General features: G+C 51.9%; 1 protein-coding gene across 3 annotated transcripts in view; it reads left to right on the top strand.

Moving 5' to 3' along the window:
• The first annotated feature begins 475 nt into the window (after nucleotides 1-475).
• Nucleotides 476-16,289, top strand: part of CXCL12 (C-X-C motif chemokine ligand 12) — a 28,432-nt gene continuing 12,618 nt past the window's right edge. Inside the window, exons 1-4 of one of the 3 annotated variants that reach the window (XM_059053572.2) lie at nucleotides 476-673; nucleotides 4,697-4,814; nucleotides 7,040-7,126; nucleotides 12,429-15,651. In XM_059053572.2, the coding sequence (XP_058909555.1) occupies nucleotides 613-673; nucleotides 4,697-4,814; nucleotides 7,040-7,126; nucleotides 12,429-12,444 (282 nt within the window). In that variant the 5' untranslated portion in view covers nucleotides 476-612 and the 3' untranslated portion in view covers nucleotides 12,445-15,651. Of the gene's footprint in view, nucleotides 674-4,696; nucleotides 4,815-7,039; nucleotides 7,127-9,792; nucleotides 15,652-16,289 lie in introns of those variants that run through there. The other 2 variants (XM_059053570.2, XM_059053571.2) reach the window with 2 other exon arrangements.

The following is a 16,289-nucleotide window of genomic DNA, read 5'->3' as shown; positions in this document are numbered from 1 at the left end:
CTGCAAAGACTAGTCTGTTTCCCTTAGTCCCAGCTTTCCCGGACGCTGAGCAGCGAGCTGAAGCCGGTGGTCACCTCCAGGTCCTACACTCCCCCAAAAGGACCCTCTTAGCTACCCGGGACGCCGCTGGCCTAGCTGGCCCTCACCTCTAGGACCGACCTGTTTGTTTTTCCTTGGTTCTCATTCTGTTCCCTCCTCTGGGACTCAATCTTTCCATCTGCATAATGGGAACAGTAAGCAGTCCTATCCCCGACCCTCACTGAGCGTCTGGCTTGCTCGGTGCAGGTTAGGCCTACAAAGCAGGGCCTAGCGCAACCGAGAGGTCAAAGGCTAGGGCGCACCGCAGTCCCAGGAGCATCCCGGGCGCGGAGCAGGGGTGGGAGGGAGAGGACAGGGGGAGCGGCCGCGTGGGAGGGTACTCTGGTCAGAGCCCCGGGCCGCAGGCAGAATTCGGCTCCAGGCCCGCCCCTTGCCGCGCGCCCGCCCCGCCCCACCCCGCCCCGCTTTCGCCTCTAAAGTGCTGGGCGCGCGCCTCCTGCTGCCGCACTTTCACTCTCCGCAGTCGCATCCCCTCCGCGTCCTGCCTCCGTACGTCCGCCGCCCGCTCTTGCCATGGATGCCAAGATCGTCGCTGTGCTGGCCCTCGTGCTGGCTGCGCTGTGCCTCAGCGACGGTGAGTGCGCCCGGCGACGGAGGCGTGGGCAGGAGCCAGGCTCCTGACTCCGTGCGGGGCCATGGCTCCTCTGCCCCGGCCCGCGCCGTCCCGAGCGAACCTAATCCGCGCCGCTTTGCACCCGGGAGGTCGAGGCAGCCCACCTCGTGGGGCGCGCTCCCTCGGCGTGGGGCGTTTGAAGTCCCCAGCGTAGCGCCCCCCGCGCCGAGGCTCTCACTCCGCTGCCGAGCTCGGGTTCCGGGACGCGGGAGCGGCCGCCAGACCTCTGGCGGGCTGCAGGGCGAGGTCGGGCAGGATAACTGGGTGCGAGCGCGCCCAGGGCGCTTTCGGAGCCGGCGCGGGAGGGCGCAGAGGTGTGGAGCCAAGTCGGGAGCCGCGGGTCCCTGGCCCTTGACCATCCACCTCCCAGCTAGTGCCTTCCCGCGGCCCAGCTCGGTTTCCAGAGTAGAATGGGCTCCTGGCTCCGTGCGGGGCCACGGCTCCTCTGCCCCGGCCCGCGCCAAGGCCCCGCTGAGCGCCGCGCTGGAGATGCGATCTGCGGTTCCTGTTGGAGAGAGCGCTTTGCAAAGCCTGTCTGGCATCGCGACTTGCTTGTGGTGGCAATGCGATCGGGTGCAGCTGCGAGGCGTCCCTCGCAGCCTTACGTTCCGAGCAGCTGTCGGGTTTGCGGCGAACGCCTGGTTGCGCTTCTGCACCGCAATGCGGTCCGCAGCGACGCGGCGAAGCTGGAAGCTCATCCAGACAGTGCCTTCCCTGCCTCTTTCTGGGGTCACCCAGAAGAGGCCCAGGGGCGATCCGGGTCATGCATGCGCCTGCCCAGCCCCCAAAACACACCTGCAGGCTGGCGGCTTTGTCGCCAGACAGGCGAGCACTACTCTTTCTCGGAGTGAGCGCTGCAGCAAAGTTCAATCGCCAAGGCTTTAGGCCATGGGGAAAGATGGTGTACCGTTTCACTGTGAGAGGGAGAGAGCTTTTTTCCTTTTGAGGCTTAAGCGAAATCTCACTGTCCTGTTACAGGACACCACTGCTGCAAACCAAAATAAACTGTTGCCTCTGAACACACAAAACAAAACCATGTCAGCATGGTCAGGCCATGCTGAGCTTTCTTGGCTGTGAAGTTTCCAACAAATCCTGCAAAGGGTTGAATGACACTGTGCTTGGTGCAGCTGAGGTCTGTGCAGGGCCCCAGGTCCTCGAGCAGTCTGCTAGGTGCCAGCTGAAGACCACTGCTGCATTCTCACTGGCTGGTGGCTGAACACCTGGGAAGTGTTCTTTAAAAGTGTAGCAAGTTGCTGGTCACAGCTGCAGAGAGACTGGCACCAAAGGGAATTCAGAATTTTTCTGTAAGCTGAAAAAGTAACCTAGCCTGTGTGTTTACACTGACACTGACGCCCCCAACCCAGGTCATGGGGCACACTCTGGTTTGGGTATTAACAATTGAGTGGTTTGGTGAGAGTAGAGGTGTCATCATCCAGCTGTGGGAGGAAATGGTGCTTCTTCTAGCTGCCCCCTCCCCTGGGGAACTGCAAAAGTGACTAGAATGCAAGGACCCAGGTCCTTGAGTCCTGGGCACAGCTGACCTGGGGGGAGCACAGAAGGAGTGGGGGCCTCATCCACAGACTCCTCCTGACTCTGGGAAGGGCTGGTTGCTTGCCCATCTGAGTTGCCCTCTTGGCAGCCAAGTGGCCAAGTCAGGGTCCTGGGCTCCCACTTGGTCAGGATCTCCTTGCACGCATAGGCCAGAATGCACTTTTTGACCACCTGGAGCCTGTATACCCATGCTGGGTCCCCTTGTTCAGGCTCTGACTCAGGCTCCTGCTCTCCCTCCATTGGCTAACTTCAGCCAAGCAGCTGGGTCCCTGGATGCCCTGGCTTCTAGGGGTTAAAGCCAGGGTGGGCCCCATTCCCAGGCCTGGCTGGAGGGGCTGGCTTGGGGGCTCTTGTCTCTGCATTAGAGTGGAAGGACTGCTCCGGAGTGGAGCCAAGTTCACCAGAAGCCAAGTTCCCCCGAGCCCTGGGTAACATCTGGACCAGTCAGGCCTCTTGCTTGTACACGGACCATATGCAAAACAGTTGGAAAAGTCAGTAATATTGACAAAAAGCTGGCAGGAAGGTCACCAGGTGGACACAGCACCTAGCTCTTGGTAAGAACACTTGGGGCTCTGTCACTTTAAAAAACCTGTTGAAATTCTCCACTTGACAGGCAGGCAACTGGGTCCTGGGAGCAGGAATAAAAATTGCCTTTGAAGGAAATGGATAATCCCAGGAGGTGGAAAGGGGAGAGGAGAAAAAGAGAGAGCTTGTGTTCTGAGCTCAGAATGGGCTCTGATTTCTGGCCTGATCGCCACTGCTTGGCTAATGGACTCAGAACAGCATCTCAGGGACATGGCGGGGGGGTGGGGGGGGTGGAGCAGCCCCCATCTTGCACAGCGCTGCCCCCAGCAGCTGTCATACTGTGCACCTTCCAGTTTGCTGCTCTGGGGTTGGGACCAGTCCTGCCTCACCAGTAGGCACCACATGCCGGTTCTGCTCAGCTCTGAAGGACCCCGAGAATTTCAGGGTAACCTGGAGGCAGGACACTCGGAGGGGAGACTTTGGCTCTTCCTTTACCCTGGCCACCCAGCCCCCAGCTGCAGGCCACTTTCCCAGGTGATCTGGTTACAGGGCCATACAGACTTCTACAGGGACCCGGTGCACTTGCTAAAAGCCAGGCCCCAGCAGCGACTTTCTAGACTTTGCCCAGGTGTAAACCTGAAGCCTGCTCCAGGCTCTCCAGTGCCACGAGTCACTGAGAGCCTTGAAGCCAGGCTTTCTTCTTCCTGGTTTTCAGGGAGTCGAGTTTGGTCTTGGGGGGCCAGGTGGTCTGCTTTCCCCCTGACTTGCTGGCCATGCCATCTCTTGACGGAGTTCAGCCTTGAGAAATAAAATTAAGTCCCTCACTCACAAGCCTCCCCAGCTCTCTTGCCCCAAATATGGAACTTCAGAACCACCAGGAGGCCTCTGGGAGCTCTGTAAACAGGCAAACTTTTTTTTTTTTTTAATCTCTGGACTAAATATTCTCAGACCTACATTTAATCCCTGGTGAAAGGATCCACAAATTCAAATAATTTGGGGTATTAACTAGGGCTTGGATAAAATCTTTAGAAAACGCGCGCGCGCGCGCGCGCACACACACACACACACAAATGTCAGTACCCACGCCCCCACCCCCCGGGGCTTGCAATTCTAGTCTTCCAGGGTGAGCTGTGGGTTCTGCAGGAGCCCTTTGCTAATTTACACTAATGAGTGTCAATTATGGCATTTTGCAAATTGGTGAATTGGCAAACAAAGATGTAATACAACCCAGGAGGCTGGAGCATCCCTGCACAGGCAACGAAAGCCACGTTTGCCTCCAGGCCTGGAGGAAGTGCAGGAGAAAAGATGGGCCCTTGCCTGCCCTCTGGGGACGCCCAGGTAGGAAGCCAGTGAGATTCTTTTGTGGTTGCCTGGGCTTAAGGTACTTGTGAGGACAGAGAAGACTGCAGGTGGGGGAGGGGAGCATTCCCAGGGGAGCTGCAGTGGCTCCTGGGAGAGAGTGAGCCTGAAGCCTCCTTCTTCCCCCTCCCTGTTCCCCGAATCAGGAAGTCTTTCTCAGTTGGCCCTGGAGGAGTTTATTTTGCAAAGAATAACTAGGAACCTCAGTACCTTGGACTGAAACAGTTCTCTCCTGTGATTAATGTCCTTTATCTTGAGACACCCGAGCAGGGGCCTTCCGATTTTAGCTTCCCTACGCTCCTAGGGTCCAGCTCTCGTCAGGTCCTTCTGGCCTCTTGCCCTGTAGAAGCTGAGCCTCAGCCCCACTCAGAGCTCCCTGTGCTGCCCAAGGAAAAGGTCTCTGCCAGGATGCACCCATGTCTCCTCCCATCGTTCCCCATCCTACCCTCATTCCACCATCTGATCACTCGGCTGCAGACTCAGACACACTTGTATCCCCAAGGCCTGGCAGGATAATAACACGCCGCTTTGTTCTCATTACCTCTCTAGGGAAACCAGTCAGCCTGAGCTACAGATGCCCTTGCCGATTCTTTGAGAGCCACGTCGCCAGAGCCAATGTCAAGCATCTCAAAATCCTCAACACTCCAAATTGTGCCCTTCAGATCGTGTAAGTCTGAACATCATCCTCCAGGGATGTTACATTTGATGGGCATAGTAACACCTAATTCGCAGACTTGTTAAAGCTAGAGAAATGACACATGCCGAGTGTCCAGGCTCGAACCTGGCATAATTAGAGGCAGCTGATAGTACCAGCAGGCAGGGGTTTCAAAAGCTGCTCTTACCCTTGGTGCCTAACCCTTGGTGCCGTGCTCACTCACAGAGGGTCCTTGCCTCTTCTTTCCAAGCTTCCTCCCTTTAGTGCAAGAGACGGGAGCACATTCAGATGCACCCTTAGACTGGAGAAACATGGGATTCACCAAAGTTTCTTTCTGCTGAAGTACAGTAAATTAGCCAGCCCCTTGCTAGTAATAGTTCTGCCAATTTCAGGGCTTCGGTGCCCTAATTTAGTCCTTTATCACATAGCACAAACTCACAAGACTCAAATTCAGTTGAAGTCATTGTTAAACTGTTTGGTGAAACTCAAAATTACCAGCTCACTTAACTGCATTTTCTGAAAGTCAACACACAAGGTTTTAGTTTTGCTGATGTTGATGGCAGCTGCTAATATTCGATTTCATTCATGTGGGAAATGAGACATACCAAAATCACACATACATGAGACACTAAGATCGCTCCTGGAGAGCAGGAGGCTGAACCAAGTCCAGAAAGAAAGCCACACGTGGCCGTCCATTGCTCGGCCCGTGTGTCCCCATGCTAGCTCACAGCGAGCTTGGCCGTGTGTCTAGATGTCGGGGAGTTGAGGCTCGGGGTCTCCTGGGCAGAGCTCACCTCCTGAAAAGTCCCAGCACAAAAAGCAGGACGGGGACACAGCAGTTGGAGTAAAAGCTACACCCACCTGACGACTCCCCACCCAACACCAACTGGTTTTAAGTTTGTCTTTTCTTTTTCTCTAGCCTTTGCTGCCTTGAATGTGTTTGTCATTTACAATATGCTTTAGGGCACTAGAAGATGAATTTTTTTTTTTTTTCCGTTTTCTTTGCTTGTAATAAAACACTCTCTTTTGAGAAGTATTTAATCAGATAATGAATTCAGCCAGGATGGGCCCACTTTGCAGTGCAGACTCTGTGGGTTCCCTTGCCTCGGGGAAGGGAAGCCAGGCCCACTTTGCAGTGCAGACTCTGTGGGTTCCCTTGCCTCGGGGAAGGGAAGCCAGATAGAATCCTCGTGTCTTTCGGGGCAAACGCATTAATAAACAGCAATCCCCAGAATTGGACCTGGATCCGCCTTGCTCGGAGCCAGGCTCTCTGCACAGCTCGTTGACTCAACAGGCAGGCTGTGTGAAGACTCCTGGTGTCCACGAGCCTCTGTGCTGGCCGCACGGGTCCTCCTAGACTCCGAGTGGCTGGGCAGTGGTGTCCTTGGGCTGCTTGAGATTACCTGATACCCAGGGGCTTTATGGAGAGGGATCCAGAGACAAGTCCAGGTCCTCTTCCAGGAGTCTTCAGGGAGGGAGGCTCTGAGTAAAGCTGAGAATCGGGAGGAAGGTGCAGTACGAACTTTCAAAGAAGAAATGAGACCATGAACATTCAGTGAACTTGTAAAATCTCTCTGGAAACCATTTTCTGGCAAACTACCTACACTACCTCTCCCCGCCCCCACTGCCCCTCCCCTCACTGTACTCTCACCTCTCCCCATCCCCCAGACTATGCGGTACCTCTTTGTAGGTCTCCTGCCTCTAGGCTTACTCTTAAGTCTGTCTTCCATGTACTGTCAAGATGGTCCATCAAAAGAAAAATCTGCTTCTGCCACCCCACAAGTTCCCGTCATAAGCAAAATTGCAGATGAAGCCCCACTGCTTTGCCCCTTACATCTGGCCGCGGGCTTCTTGAGTGTCCTGTCTCCCAAATTCCTCACATCCTCTCTGCACTGTTACCCCTTTGGGCTATTTGCTCTTGCTTTCCCTTCCCCCTTTACTTCACTTGCCCAGCTCCTACTTATCCTTCAAAAGCCAACTCAAATGTTCCCTGTGTGAATTCTCCCCGGACTCCTTAAAGACTTTTCTTCACGCCCCAGTGTCTCTGGGGTAAAACTTGCAGCACGGCTAGCACTGTCTCCCCAGCACACCTGGGGTTCCTCCCGAGCCTGAGCCTGCCAAGCGGGGCACCCCGTTCCGGTTGGGTCCTAATCTGGGTGTCAGATGAGCAGATGTCCAGGTCACAGCCATGTTCCCTTCCGATCAGCTGCACACTGTCGCCTCTTCTGTTTTGGCAGGGCAAGGCTGAAGAACAACAATAGACAAGTGTGCATCGACCCGAAATTGAAGTGGATTCAGGAATACCTGGAGAAAGCTTTAAACAAGTAAGCACAACCACCAAAAAGGACTTTCCACTAGATCCACTTGAGGAAAGCTAAACCCGTGTGAGATGAAAGGGCAAAGGTGTGTGGGGGAGGAAGGCCTGAATGGTGAGGACCAGGTGTGCCTGGGGGGGCAGCGCATTGACCTGGGCACGGGCGAGAGGTTTGTCCAGCATGTAGACAACTGCATTTATAGCCTACGGTACAATATCGCAGCGTGTGTTCATCTGTGCCCCGAACCTTTCACATGGGCTGTTTTATAACTGGGGTTTTTCTAAGAAATTGTATCATCCTAATAGCATTTCCCACCAGTCGGTTCCCTCATAATCATCACAATCATCATCATTCTCATTACCCTTTTTAAAATCGATGATTACTTCAAGCTTTGTATTTGGTTTGTTTTGGAGATTCTCCTTTTCTCCCCCGGGGAGTCTGAGCACAGTCAGGTGATGGCCAAGCAGGGAGCTCAGATAAGCATCCTTCCTCCAGACGCCGAGGCTCGGAGGAAGACTGTGGGCGACTCCTGCAGGGGCTGCCTCTCCTGAAATGACAACCCCCATGCTGACCAGTGCTAGGCAGCGGCCGCTACCTTCACCTCCTCTTTCAACCTCACTGATTGGATGGGTGGGCTCCATGTAGAACCGCCATCACCGGGGACTGTGCTCAGAGACCCTCTCCGGGTCACTCCCGGCCTCTCCCTGCCTCCCAGAATATGCTTTCATCTCGCTTCTGCTTCTCATTTCTGTACGCACCCAGCTGGAGGAGGGTGACCGCAGGGGCTCCCACCCTGCGGCCCCCTCCTCCCTTTGCCAGCCCCTCCTCTGCAGGCCCTCTGTGAGATCCTTCTCTGGCCTCCTCCAGAACGGGGCTGGCCCTCTGCTGGGGGTATGAGATCATGTCTCCTCCTTCCCACAAAAGACGGTCTTTGCAGAATCAAATGCAGTTTTCAATCTGAGAGCTTGCTTTGAGGAATTTGGTTTCTGTGATTGCCTCTGAAACTTAGGTATGCCATGGAGGCTCTACAAACTCTGAGGTTTCTGAAATCAGAAGTGAAAAAATAGATGAATCAAGGAGCCTCCTGCCACTAACCCCTCCTCCTGAAGCCACAAGATGGTTTCAGGTTCCAATCAGAAATGTTGGCAAGATGAAATCCCCTGCATAAATGTGATCCACAGATGGGCCTGGTGGTATTTGTAACTTTTTGCAAGGCATTTTTTTTATATATATTTTCGTGCACAATTTTTTAAACGTTACTTTAGTAAACAAATGTATTTCAGAATATATTTATAGTCGAACAATTCCTATATTTGAAGTGGAGCCATATGAATGTCAGTAGGTTACATTTCTCTATTACCGTAAACTACTGGCGATTTGTAAAGAAATATATGTGATATATAAGTGTGACTGCAGCTTTTTTATGTTACCCACAGTGTATTTTTTCACTTGTACTAAAATTGTATCAAATGTGACATTATATGCACTAGCAATAAAATGCTCATTGTTTCATGGTATAAACCTCCTACTGTATGTGGGAATTTATTTACCTGAGGTGAAGTCCATTAGTTGTCAGACATGGGGCTCACACACATTTCTGGAGTTTATTCAGAGAAGCTGGCCTGCTGGTCAGGTGCCTTGCATCCCTCCTGCCTAGTTCACATGCAAGTGACAGCACATGGGCCTTGCTCAGGAGCAGATTAGATCTGCAGCTCGAGTTTTTATGTCTTTTTTTTTTTTTTTTTTTTTAAACCCAGTAGAAGCAGTGGGGCTAGTTTTCTGAAGAATAATATTTGACTCACTAATTCCTCTTCCCCTTCTTACTGCTCCTCGGTTCTCCTAACATCGCCATGTAATCTCCAGAGACTCAATCCTCATAATATCCAGCTTTCACATTTTCCCATGTAAAAATCCCATAATTCCAGCCCATGGCTAATATCAAGCTTTCTCAGGAACAGGTGGCCTTACCCCATAAATCATTAAATACCATTCAGCTTGAATCATTTTAATGTGACAGTCAAGAGCCAATTGCTCTAATAAAGTTGCTCTAATAAAATTCTGCTAACCAGCTCTGTCCCTTGCTCTCCAGAACAATCCCAGTCATTCCCAGGGGGTGTGCACAGGCATCCAGAAAGGAGAAGGTGGGATCTGGCTGCCTTCTTTCTCTTCTCCTGGATGGCCATCTGAACCTTGGGCCTCCAACCTCCAAAGCTTATTCGATTTGAAATGCAGAGATTTTAAAGATAAAGCAGAGTTCAGCTCTGCATTGAGATGTAAAGAAGCCCTAGGAGAGCAGGTTGGGGTGAGACAGAAGACCAGTCCAGCCTGGCCCTGGGGCGTGCCTTCCCACCCTTTCAGATATATCAAGTCCTCCTCCCTGTTAGAAGCCTCAGGCAATAGCGGGAACCAGGGTCAAGTTGGCAAATGTCCAACTGCTATAACCAGTTCACAGGTATCTGTGTTCTGGAAGCCCGTCTAACATTTTTCTGAATTGGGGAAAATGTCTAATTTATTTTAATGAAGTACTGACAGACAGTGCTTTGCCCAGGGGCCTCCAGGCCTGAGACTAAAGACAGGGTTAAACAAATACACGGGCCACTTTTAAATATTGTGCAGACTGAGAAAGACTCCTGTTTATTTCAACGTTATTAATGGTTCTACTAATTTTATCTAAGGGGGCGCAGAGAAGAAAAAGTGGGGAAAAAAGAAAAGATAGGAAAAAAGAAGCGACAGAAGAAGAGAAAGGCTGCTCAGAAAAGGAAAAACTAGTTATCTGCCACCTCGAGAAGGACCACAGTGCACTCTGCTCTTGTGTCTCCCGACGCTTTGTAAATCTGCCCTAACCCTCCTCCAGGGCGGAGCCCCTGCTTCCCCGGGCGGGCGCTCACACTTCCATGGGGGAGCAGCACTTTGCCGCCACTGTGGCCACCCCGGGTCCTGTATTTATGTGCTTTTTAGGGCCTTTCCTGGTCTGCTAAGTTAAGAAGAAAGTAGTTGTACAAAGACCGGGGTTGGAGCCTATGACACGGAGCCTGTGTGCTCAGGACTCTATCTAGAACCGCCTGGGACTCCGGAGTGGCCCAGGGCTCCATCTAGAATGGCCCAGGGTCTCTCTCCAGCATCACCCTGGGCTGATGAGTCTCCACCCTGCCCTCCGCTCCCTCTCTCGCAAGGCCCATGATCATGAGCGCTCAGAGCTCACACAGCTCCACACTCTTACAATCTGCATTCCCGTCTGAGGCCAGCGTGTGGCCACCTGGCCTGTGCAGAGCGGCCTGCTGGCCCAGCAGCCGGCATCTCACCCAGCGAGGGCCATGTGCCTGATACCCTCTCACCTGCCATTGCCGGTGGCATCACTGCCTTTGCGGGGCAGAGCTGGCTGTGGCCATGCCATTTGCAGGCGATAACTGACTCCTTTCCCCAAATGCCAGTTGCCTGGCTCTCCACCACTCTGCCACCTGGGGTAGGACTTTTCTGGCCTCTCCCTCCCTGGGCCTGGGCCTGTATGAGCGGCTTTACCTCCGAGCTTGGTTGGGTTTCTTCAGACCTAGTGGGGAGAATGGCTGACAGCTCTGCATTTCCAGAGAGCAGTTGTGGAAATGCTTCTCAGGGAGCCTCTTTGCAGGGCAATTCACTTTGTAGATTCTTTAAACGGGTCCCTGATGCAGAGGAGCTGTGTGAAGGGCCTGTAGCTCTGGGGACTCCTAGCCTATCCCCTTCCCCTCTCTGCATGACCCCAAGTGATTAGGTTCTGGGACGCAGCTGCCTCCGTCCTCACTCACCACCCTGACCTCAACACATCAGATTCATGGCTGAGCTTTCTTGCCAAGTCTCTCTAATTTGGACTGGAAGGAGCGGGATCACAGGGGAGAGCAAGGCCCTGATTTCAGTAGTGCTTTGAAAAGGGAAACCTTGAATATCTACTCTTCTCCCCATCCCCCTGTCACACATGGACACACACTCACCCTGTACCCCAGACCCCTGGTCATAATTTCAGTACATGGATCCACAAAGACGACGTGGTTGAAGGATGGAGCACATGGATTTCAGGAGAAGAAGCCCAAGGTCCTTGCCTGTCACCTGGGTCACAGAGTGCTGTGTCCCCCTCACGCTTTAGTGCGCTCCTTTTAATTACAGCATAAGGAATTACAGCCATTACTTTTCCTCACTGGAGAAGTGTCCCCCTAGGGCACCGTAGCCAAAGACTTTTATTTCCCACTGCCATCCCTTGCACCTGGCTAACTACCCCAGCCTGTGGCCCTCTTGACAGCAACAGGGATGGCAGGCCTTCCCCCCGGGGCGTGTGGGTTGCCCACTTACCTCAGCCTGCCTGTGGTGCCTCCGAAGGCCTCTGGATGGCTGCTGGGCTACCCAGGGCTGCAGTCCTTTCCGTGGAAGCCAGCAGCAGTTCTGGTCTGCAGGACCTTGGCCAGGGTAGCGCTAGTCTTACAAAAGCACCTGCAGAGGCTCAGACCTGTGACTCCATGCTCCCTTTTTCACACCGCAGGAGCAGTACATTTCTGTGCCAGAGTGGCTGACAGGTCTGTTCTGGGAGGGCTGTTTGCCCTGTAGCAACTGTGGGTCAAGCTATTGCTTCCCTGATGTAAGCAGTAACTTACAAACTGCTTTCTGCAGAGCCCAGGGAGACAGCATCTGCCACCTCTCCGGGGGGAGCCGGGGCTGCGGGGACTCAGAGGGTTGGACCCACATTAAAAAACATAGGCAAGCCCCGGTCTGTCCTTATATGACTCCATTGGCCCTGGGGCCTCACTGTATCTGACCAGCAGGCCTCAGCCCCGCTGAAGGCAGGGTCGCCGTGGAAGAGCCGAAGAGCTGGACCTCCATTCCGTTGTGGGTTGAAACTGACTAGGCAGCGCTCGCGCGTCTGCCACCAGGTGCGCATGCGAGGTCCCAGTGCCGGCTGCCTGGGCGCCTAGCTCCAGGGCCCCTCCGCCGCGCCAGCCCAGAGGTCCTGGGGCTTAATGTCTATGCTGGGCTAAGGCATCGCACTTCGTCCTGCTTTGTGACCACTGCGCCATGCCATTTCAGTGCCCTTGTTCGTCCATCCGCCCTGTGCTTGCTGTGCCCACCTGCCCTCTCCGCTTCCCGCCTTCCATCCATCCTTCGCTTCTGCCATGCTGTCTCTCTCACTTCCGTCCGCCTGCTCAGGGCCTCAGAAGGCAGAAGCACCGCAGAGATTTGGAAATCAGGGGTGTGTCCCCGGCTGGAGCGGGGCTCAGCGTCTCAGGTGTGCGGCCCGGCCACTGCAGGAACCCGCCTTAATGGTATCTCCCTCTGTTCTTGTTAACAGGAGGTTCAAGATGTGAGAGGCGCAGGTTGGGTCAGACGCCTGAGGAAACCTTACAGTAGGAACCCAGGTCTGAAATCAGTGTGAGGAAGGGTCTGTAGCTAGCCACTCCCCTGCACCCAGGCAGGCCTGAATGCATTTCCAAGGGCCTTGTTTTGCACAGTTTGCCTTACTTCACCATTTGATTATGTAGCAAAATATATGGCGTTTATTTCTCATTTAGTCTGATTATCCAGTGTCACTGGCGAAAGATAGGAACTTAGATTAAGGCCATTCTTTTACCTGTTTTGTTATAATATCCTTCCCACAGAACCCCTTATCTAGCCAGAGGTTTCTGAGCTGTGCAGGCTGGAACCCCAGACCGAGGGAGCCTTGCCCACATCACCATGTCCACGGTGGAGAGCCACCAGGAGGTGTCAGCACCAGTCAGCACGGGCAGACCTTAGTGAAGGCTGCCCTGTGCAGGGGCGGGGGGCCGGGGGAGAGGTTCTGGGGGACCAGGCAGGAGCCTCACCCTTCCTCAGGGTGAGAGCAGGGTTCTGCCTCTTTGGCAAGTACCGCAGGGCTTCCCTGAGCTGAGACAGGCAGGAGTGTGAGGCCAGGGTAGGGTGAGATTCACCCCTCATCCCAAGCTCTCCTCTACATCCCATCACGTCCTTCTCATCATTCTCTCTGTCATCCATCATCATGTGTATCCAAGACTGTCTCCATGACCCAGGAAAAGGACTCTCTCAAGAGCAAAGCTTGACTTTAAACTGGGCACCAAGAAGTAAATCAAAATGTCTCGTGTTACCCGGTCCCGAAAGCACTGTGCACATCTGTGGCTTGTTTGGAATATTGTCCAGTGTCCAATCCTGTGTTCTTGTTCAAAGCCAATGTCCTCGGTGCATGCACTGTCAGTTCCTCAAATGCAAAGCCTGAGAGTGAGGAGATGCCCCTTGGGGCCTTTGACCAGGTTTCTGATTAGGGCTGTGATCCTTTTGGATGGAACCTTGTTTTCCCCATGATCACAACCCATGTTGGATCAACAGAGCCCAAGGGAATTCGGTCTGCAGCAGTATGACCTTCAAGGATGCAGACCCTCAAGGCATCTATAATTGCTTGTACCTCAGAACTACAGAGAGTTTTGTCTTCATGGTGTCAGCGCTGTTTGGGGAATAGCAAGAAAAGAATTTTCAACTTTTTTCGGTGTTGAAAGCCCAATCCTTAAAATAGTCAATCCTGGACATGAAGATTCCTTTCCAATTAAAATCTAACCTCATTTTTTTCACCATTTGATGATCCCATCATCTCTTAACTTTGCACAGTGGCCCCTGGACCTTCTCTGCTGCCGCTGTCATCTTGTGCTTACAGGATGTCCAGCAGGGCATTCCTCTTAGAAAAGAATGGGCTGGTTGGGAAAGTAGCTTAAAAATCCTGACATTTAGGGTGTTTCTCTTTACTGAGAGCAGTTTGTAGAGTTGCATTAAACAGTTTAAAAATCTCACTTTCTGAAAAGGTAGGCACTTGAGGGGTTTTGGCTTGTTTTGTTTTTCATTTGGTCTCACTAATACTTTTCCCCTCTGGTTAAGTTTTTTTAATTAAGAAAGTAGAAAAAAAAGAAGGGCAAAACAAGGAAATGTATCAATTGACAGGATGATGTAAATAACATGCAGAAAGTATATTCTTGTAAAATAATCTTGAATTGTAGGTGTTCTCAGATTTAATAATCTTTGGGTTATCAGTAACATGTGTTAGGCATATCCATAAATATGCCTTTAAATTAGATCTTCACGCAAATAGATGCAAATCCATCAACCAAACAAAAATTCACATTCTCAAACCAGCTTTGTTATATTGAAAACAATAGAGTATGGAGGGGCCTTTATTAGTTATACAGGGATACAGAGCTGGTTTCAAAACCCTCTTCTGAAGTTAGCCTGTCACTACAGGGCTCCTGAATTATACAAGAAATGATCTAATTTTCAGTGGGAGAGTCATTTTCCAAGTAATTCAAGACATTTTAAAATCTCATGGAAAATTTGGAATTATCATCCCCTGGAACCCATGAACCAGAGCCATTAAATCTTTTTCTCCAAGAAAATTAACATGGCCCTAAATAAATCTTGACTACAGTTAAGAATCATTTTTGTTTCTCCCCTATAGGGGGAAAAATAGATAAGGGGAGAAACTGCAGGAAAAATCATTTGTGTGACAATCCCTCTACTTGCAATCTGCTCCTAAGTGGAGACTGCCCAGCTCAAGCAAATATGCATTTAAATAGTCCATTTGCAAAGAAAAAGGCTCTCCTGATCCCCTTTTGCTTTCAAAATACAAGTTCCTGGATCACTTTGATTAGGGGTCACCTAGCTGTTCCTCCTGGTCCACTGCTGCCTCTACCTGACCTTCCCTTGGGCTCCATGTAACCTCCAGGGTGGTCCTCCACTGCCAGCCTTTGCATCAGGACGCAGGCAGAGAAGACTTGGGGGGACTGAACTCACAGACGTGCTGTGTGTTGGAATCCGAATCTGTGCCTTGTGTTGTTTTGCACTGTTCTTTGTCCCACTCCGGCCAGGTGCTGAGACCCCAGCGAGACACACGAAGGACCCTCTGCTTATCTGCCTGTCCTCCAGAGAAAGGAGGGCCAGCTTTGAGCAGAGGGCCTGAGTAGCAAAAGGTTGCAGTCCCCACTGTGTGAAGTCCAGAGAACTTCTAAGCCTTTTCACTGGATCCGATTTGACCTTCCTTTTCTGACTGCCCCCTGGTGTTATCACTATGGGATCTCTCACTGGGAGTTCATCACCTTTCCCAGGTGGTGCATCCTTTTATAGCTGGATGAGAATTGTGGGGTCCTGATCTCTCTACACATATTCCCTGGGAAATTTCCCATCCCTGGGAAATGTTCCCTGGAAACCTTCAAGTCCCCTGAGGAGACCACTGACATTGTCAAGTTGAAAAATCCCATAGGCTGTTAATCTGCAACCTCGCTGGACTCTCAGTCTCTGAGCAGTGATGGGTTCAGTGTTAAATGCGATAAATACTGTATTTTGTATTGTTTAAATTGCATCTCCCACATAATGTGAAAATGGTCCAGGAGAAGGCAGCTTTCTATATGCAGTGTGCTTTTTTTTTTTTTAACAAGTAACAACTGCTTTTGAGAAACAACAATTTCTACTTTGAAGTCATATCAATGAAAAGATGTATATGCACTTATAATTTTCCTAATAAAGACATGTACTCAAATATAGCAGCCAACGGTTTGAAATTAGTGTTACCATCTGGAACTCTCCAGACTTGGTTTTTCTTCCTCAAACCCAACACGGAGGGGTTATGTAATTCTAGCTGCAATAGTCAGTGAAAAACAGGCCATTGTAATCATACTCATCATAGGCAAGAATTCTGGGGGCAGACTTGCCCTCCTAGTCTGTGTCCTTATTAGCAGGGGGAAGGCTCTCTCTTTTCTCTGAATGTCCTTGGTTTTGCTGGAATCCCTTCTTAAAAGCGAGCCAGCCCGCTACTCCAGAAGGGATAGTTTTGTGCAAGGGCCCGGGTGTTTGCCTGTCAGCCGTGGGGAAGGAAACTTCCACTCTGTACTTCTCAGGCTTAGGCAACGGAGGCCCTGTCCCCGAAGGCATGGCCAAACACCCAGCACCTTTTGTATTTTCTGTCCTGCACCGGGGCCTCTGCTGGAAGCCAGATGCTGATTCAGCCAGCAGTGTCCTGAATACTGGGGACACGGGCTGAGCCCAACAGACGAGGTTCTGTCCTCACAGAGGTCGGTCAGCCTTTCACACTTTCCACCACATTCTCTCTGATACAGTCAACCGAGCTGGAAAGGAGAGGCCAGCCCCAAAGCTCCCAAATGCCTAAATCCAGATTGTTCTG

This window comes from Kogia breviceps, chromosome 2, assembly GCF_026419965.1.
Source record: "Kogia breviceps isolate mKogBre1 chromosome 2, mKogBre1 haplotype 1, whole genome shotgun sequence".
Lineage (NCBI taxonomy): Eukaryota > Metazoa > Chordata > Mammalia > Artiodactyla > Physeteridae > Kogia > Kogia breviceps.
Note: the sequence above shows the minus strand (reverse complement) of the source record. Positions and strands in the feature narration are given on the sequence as shown.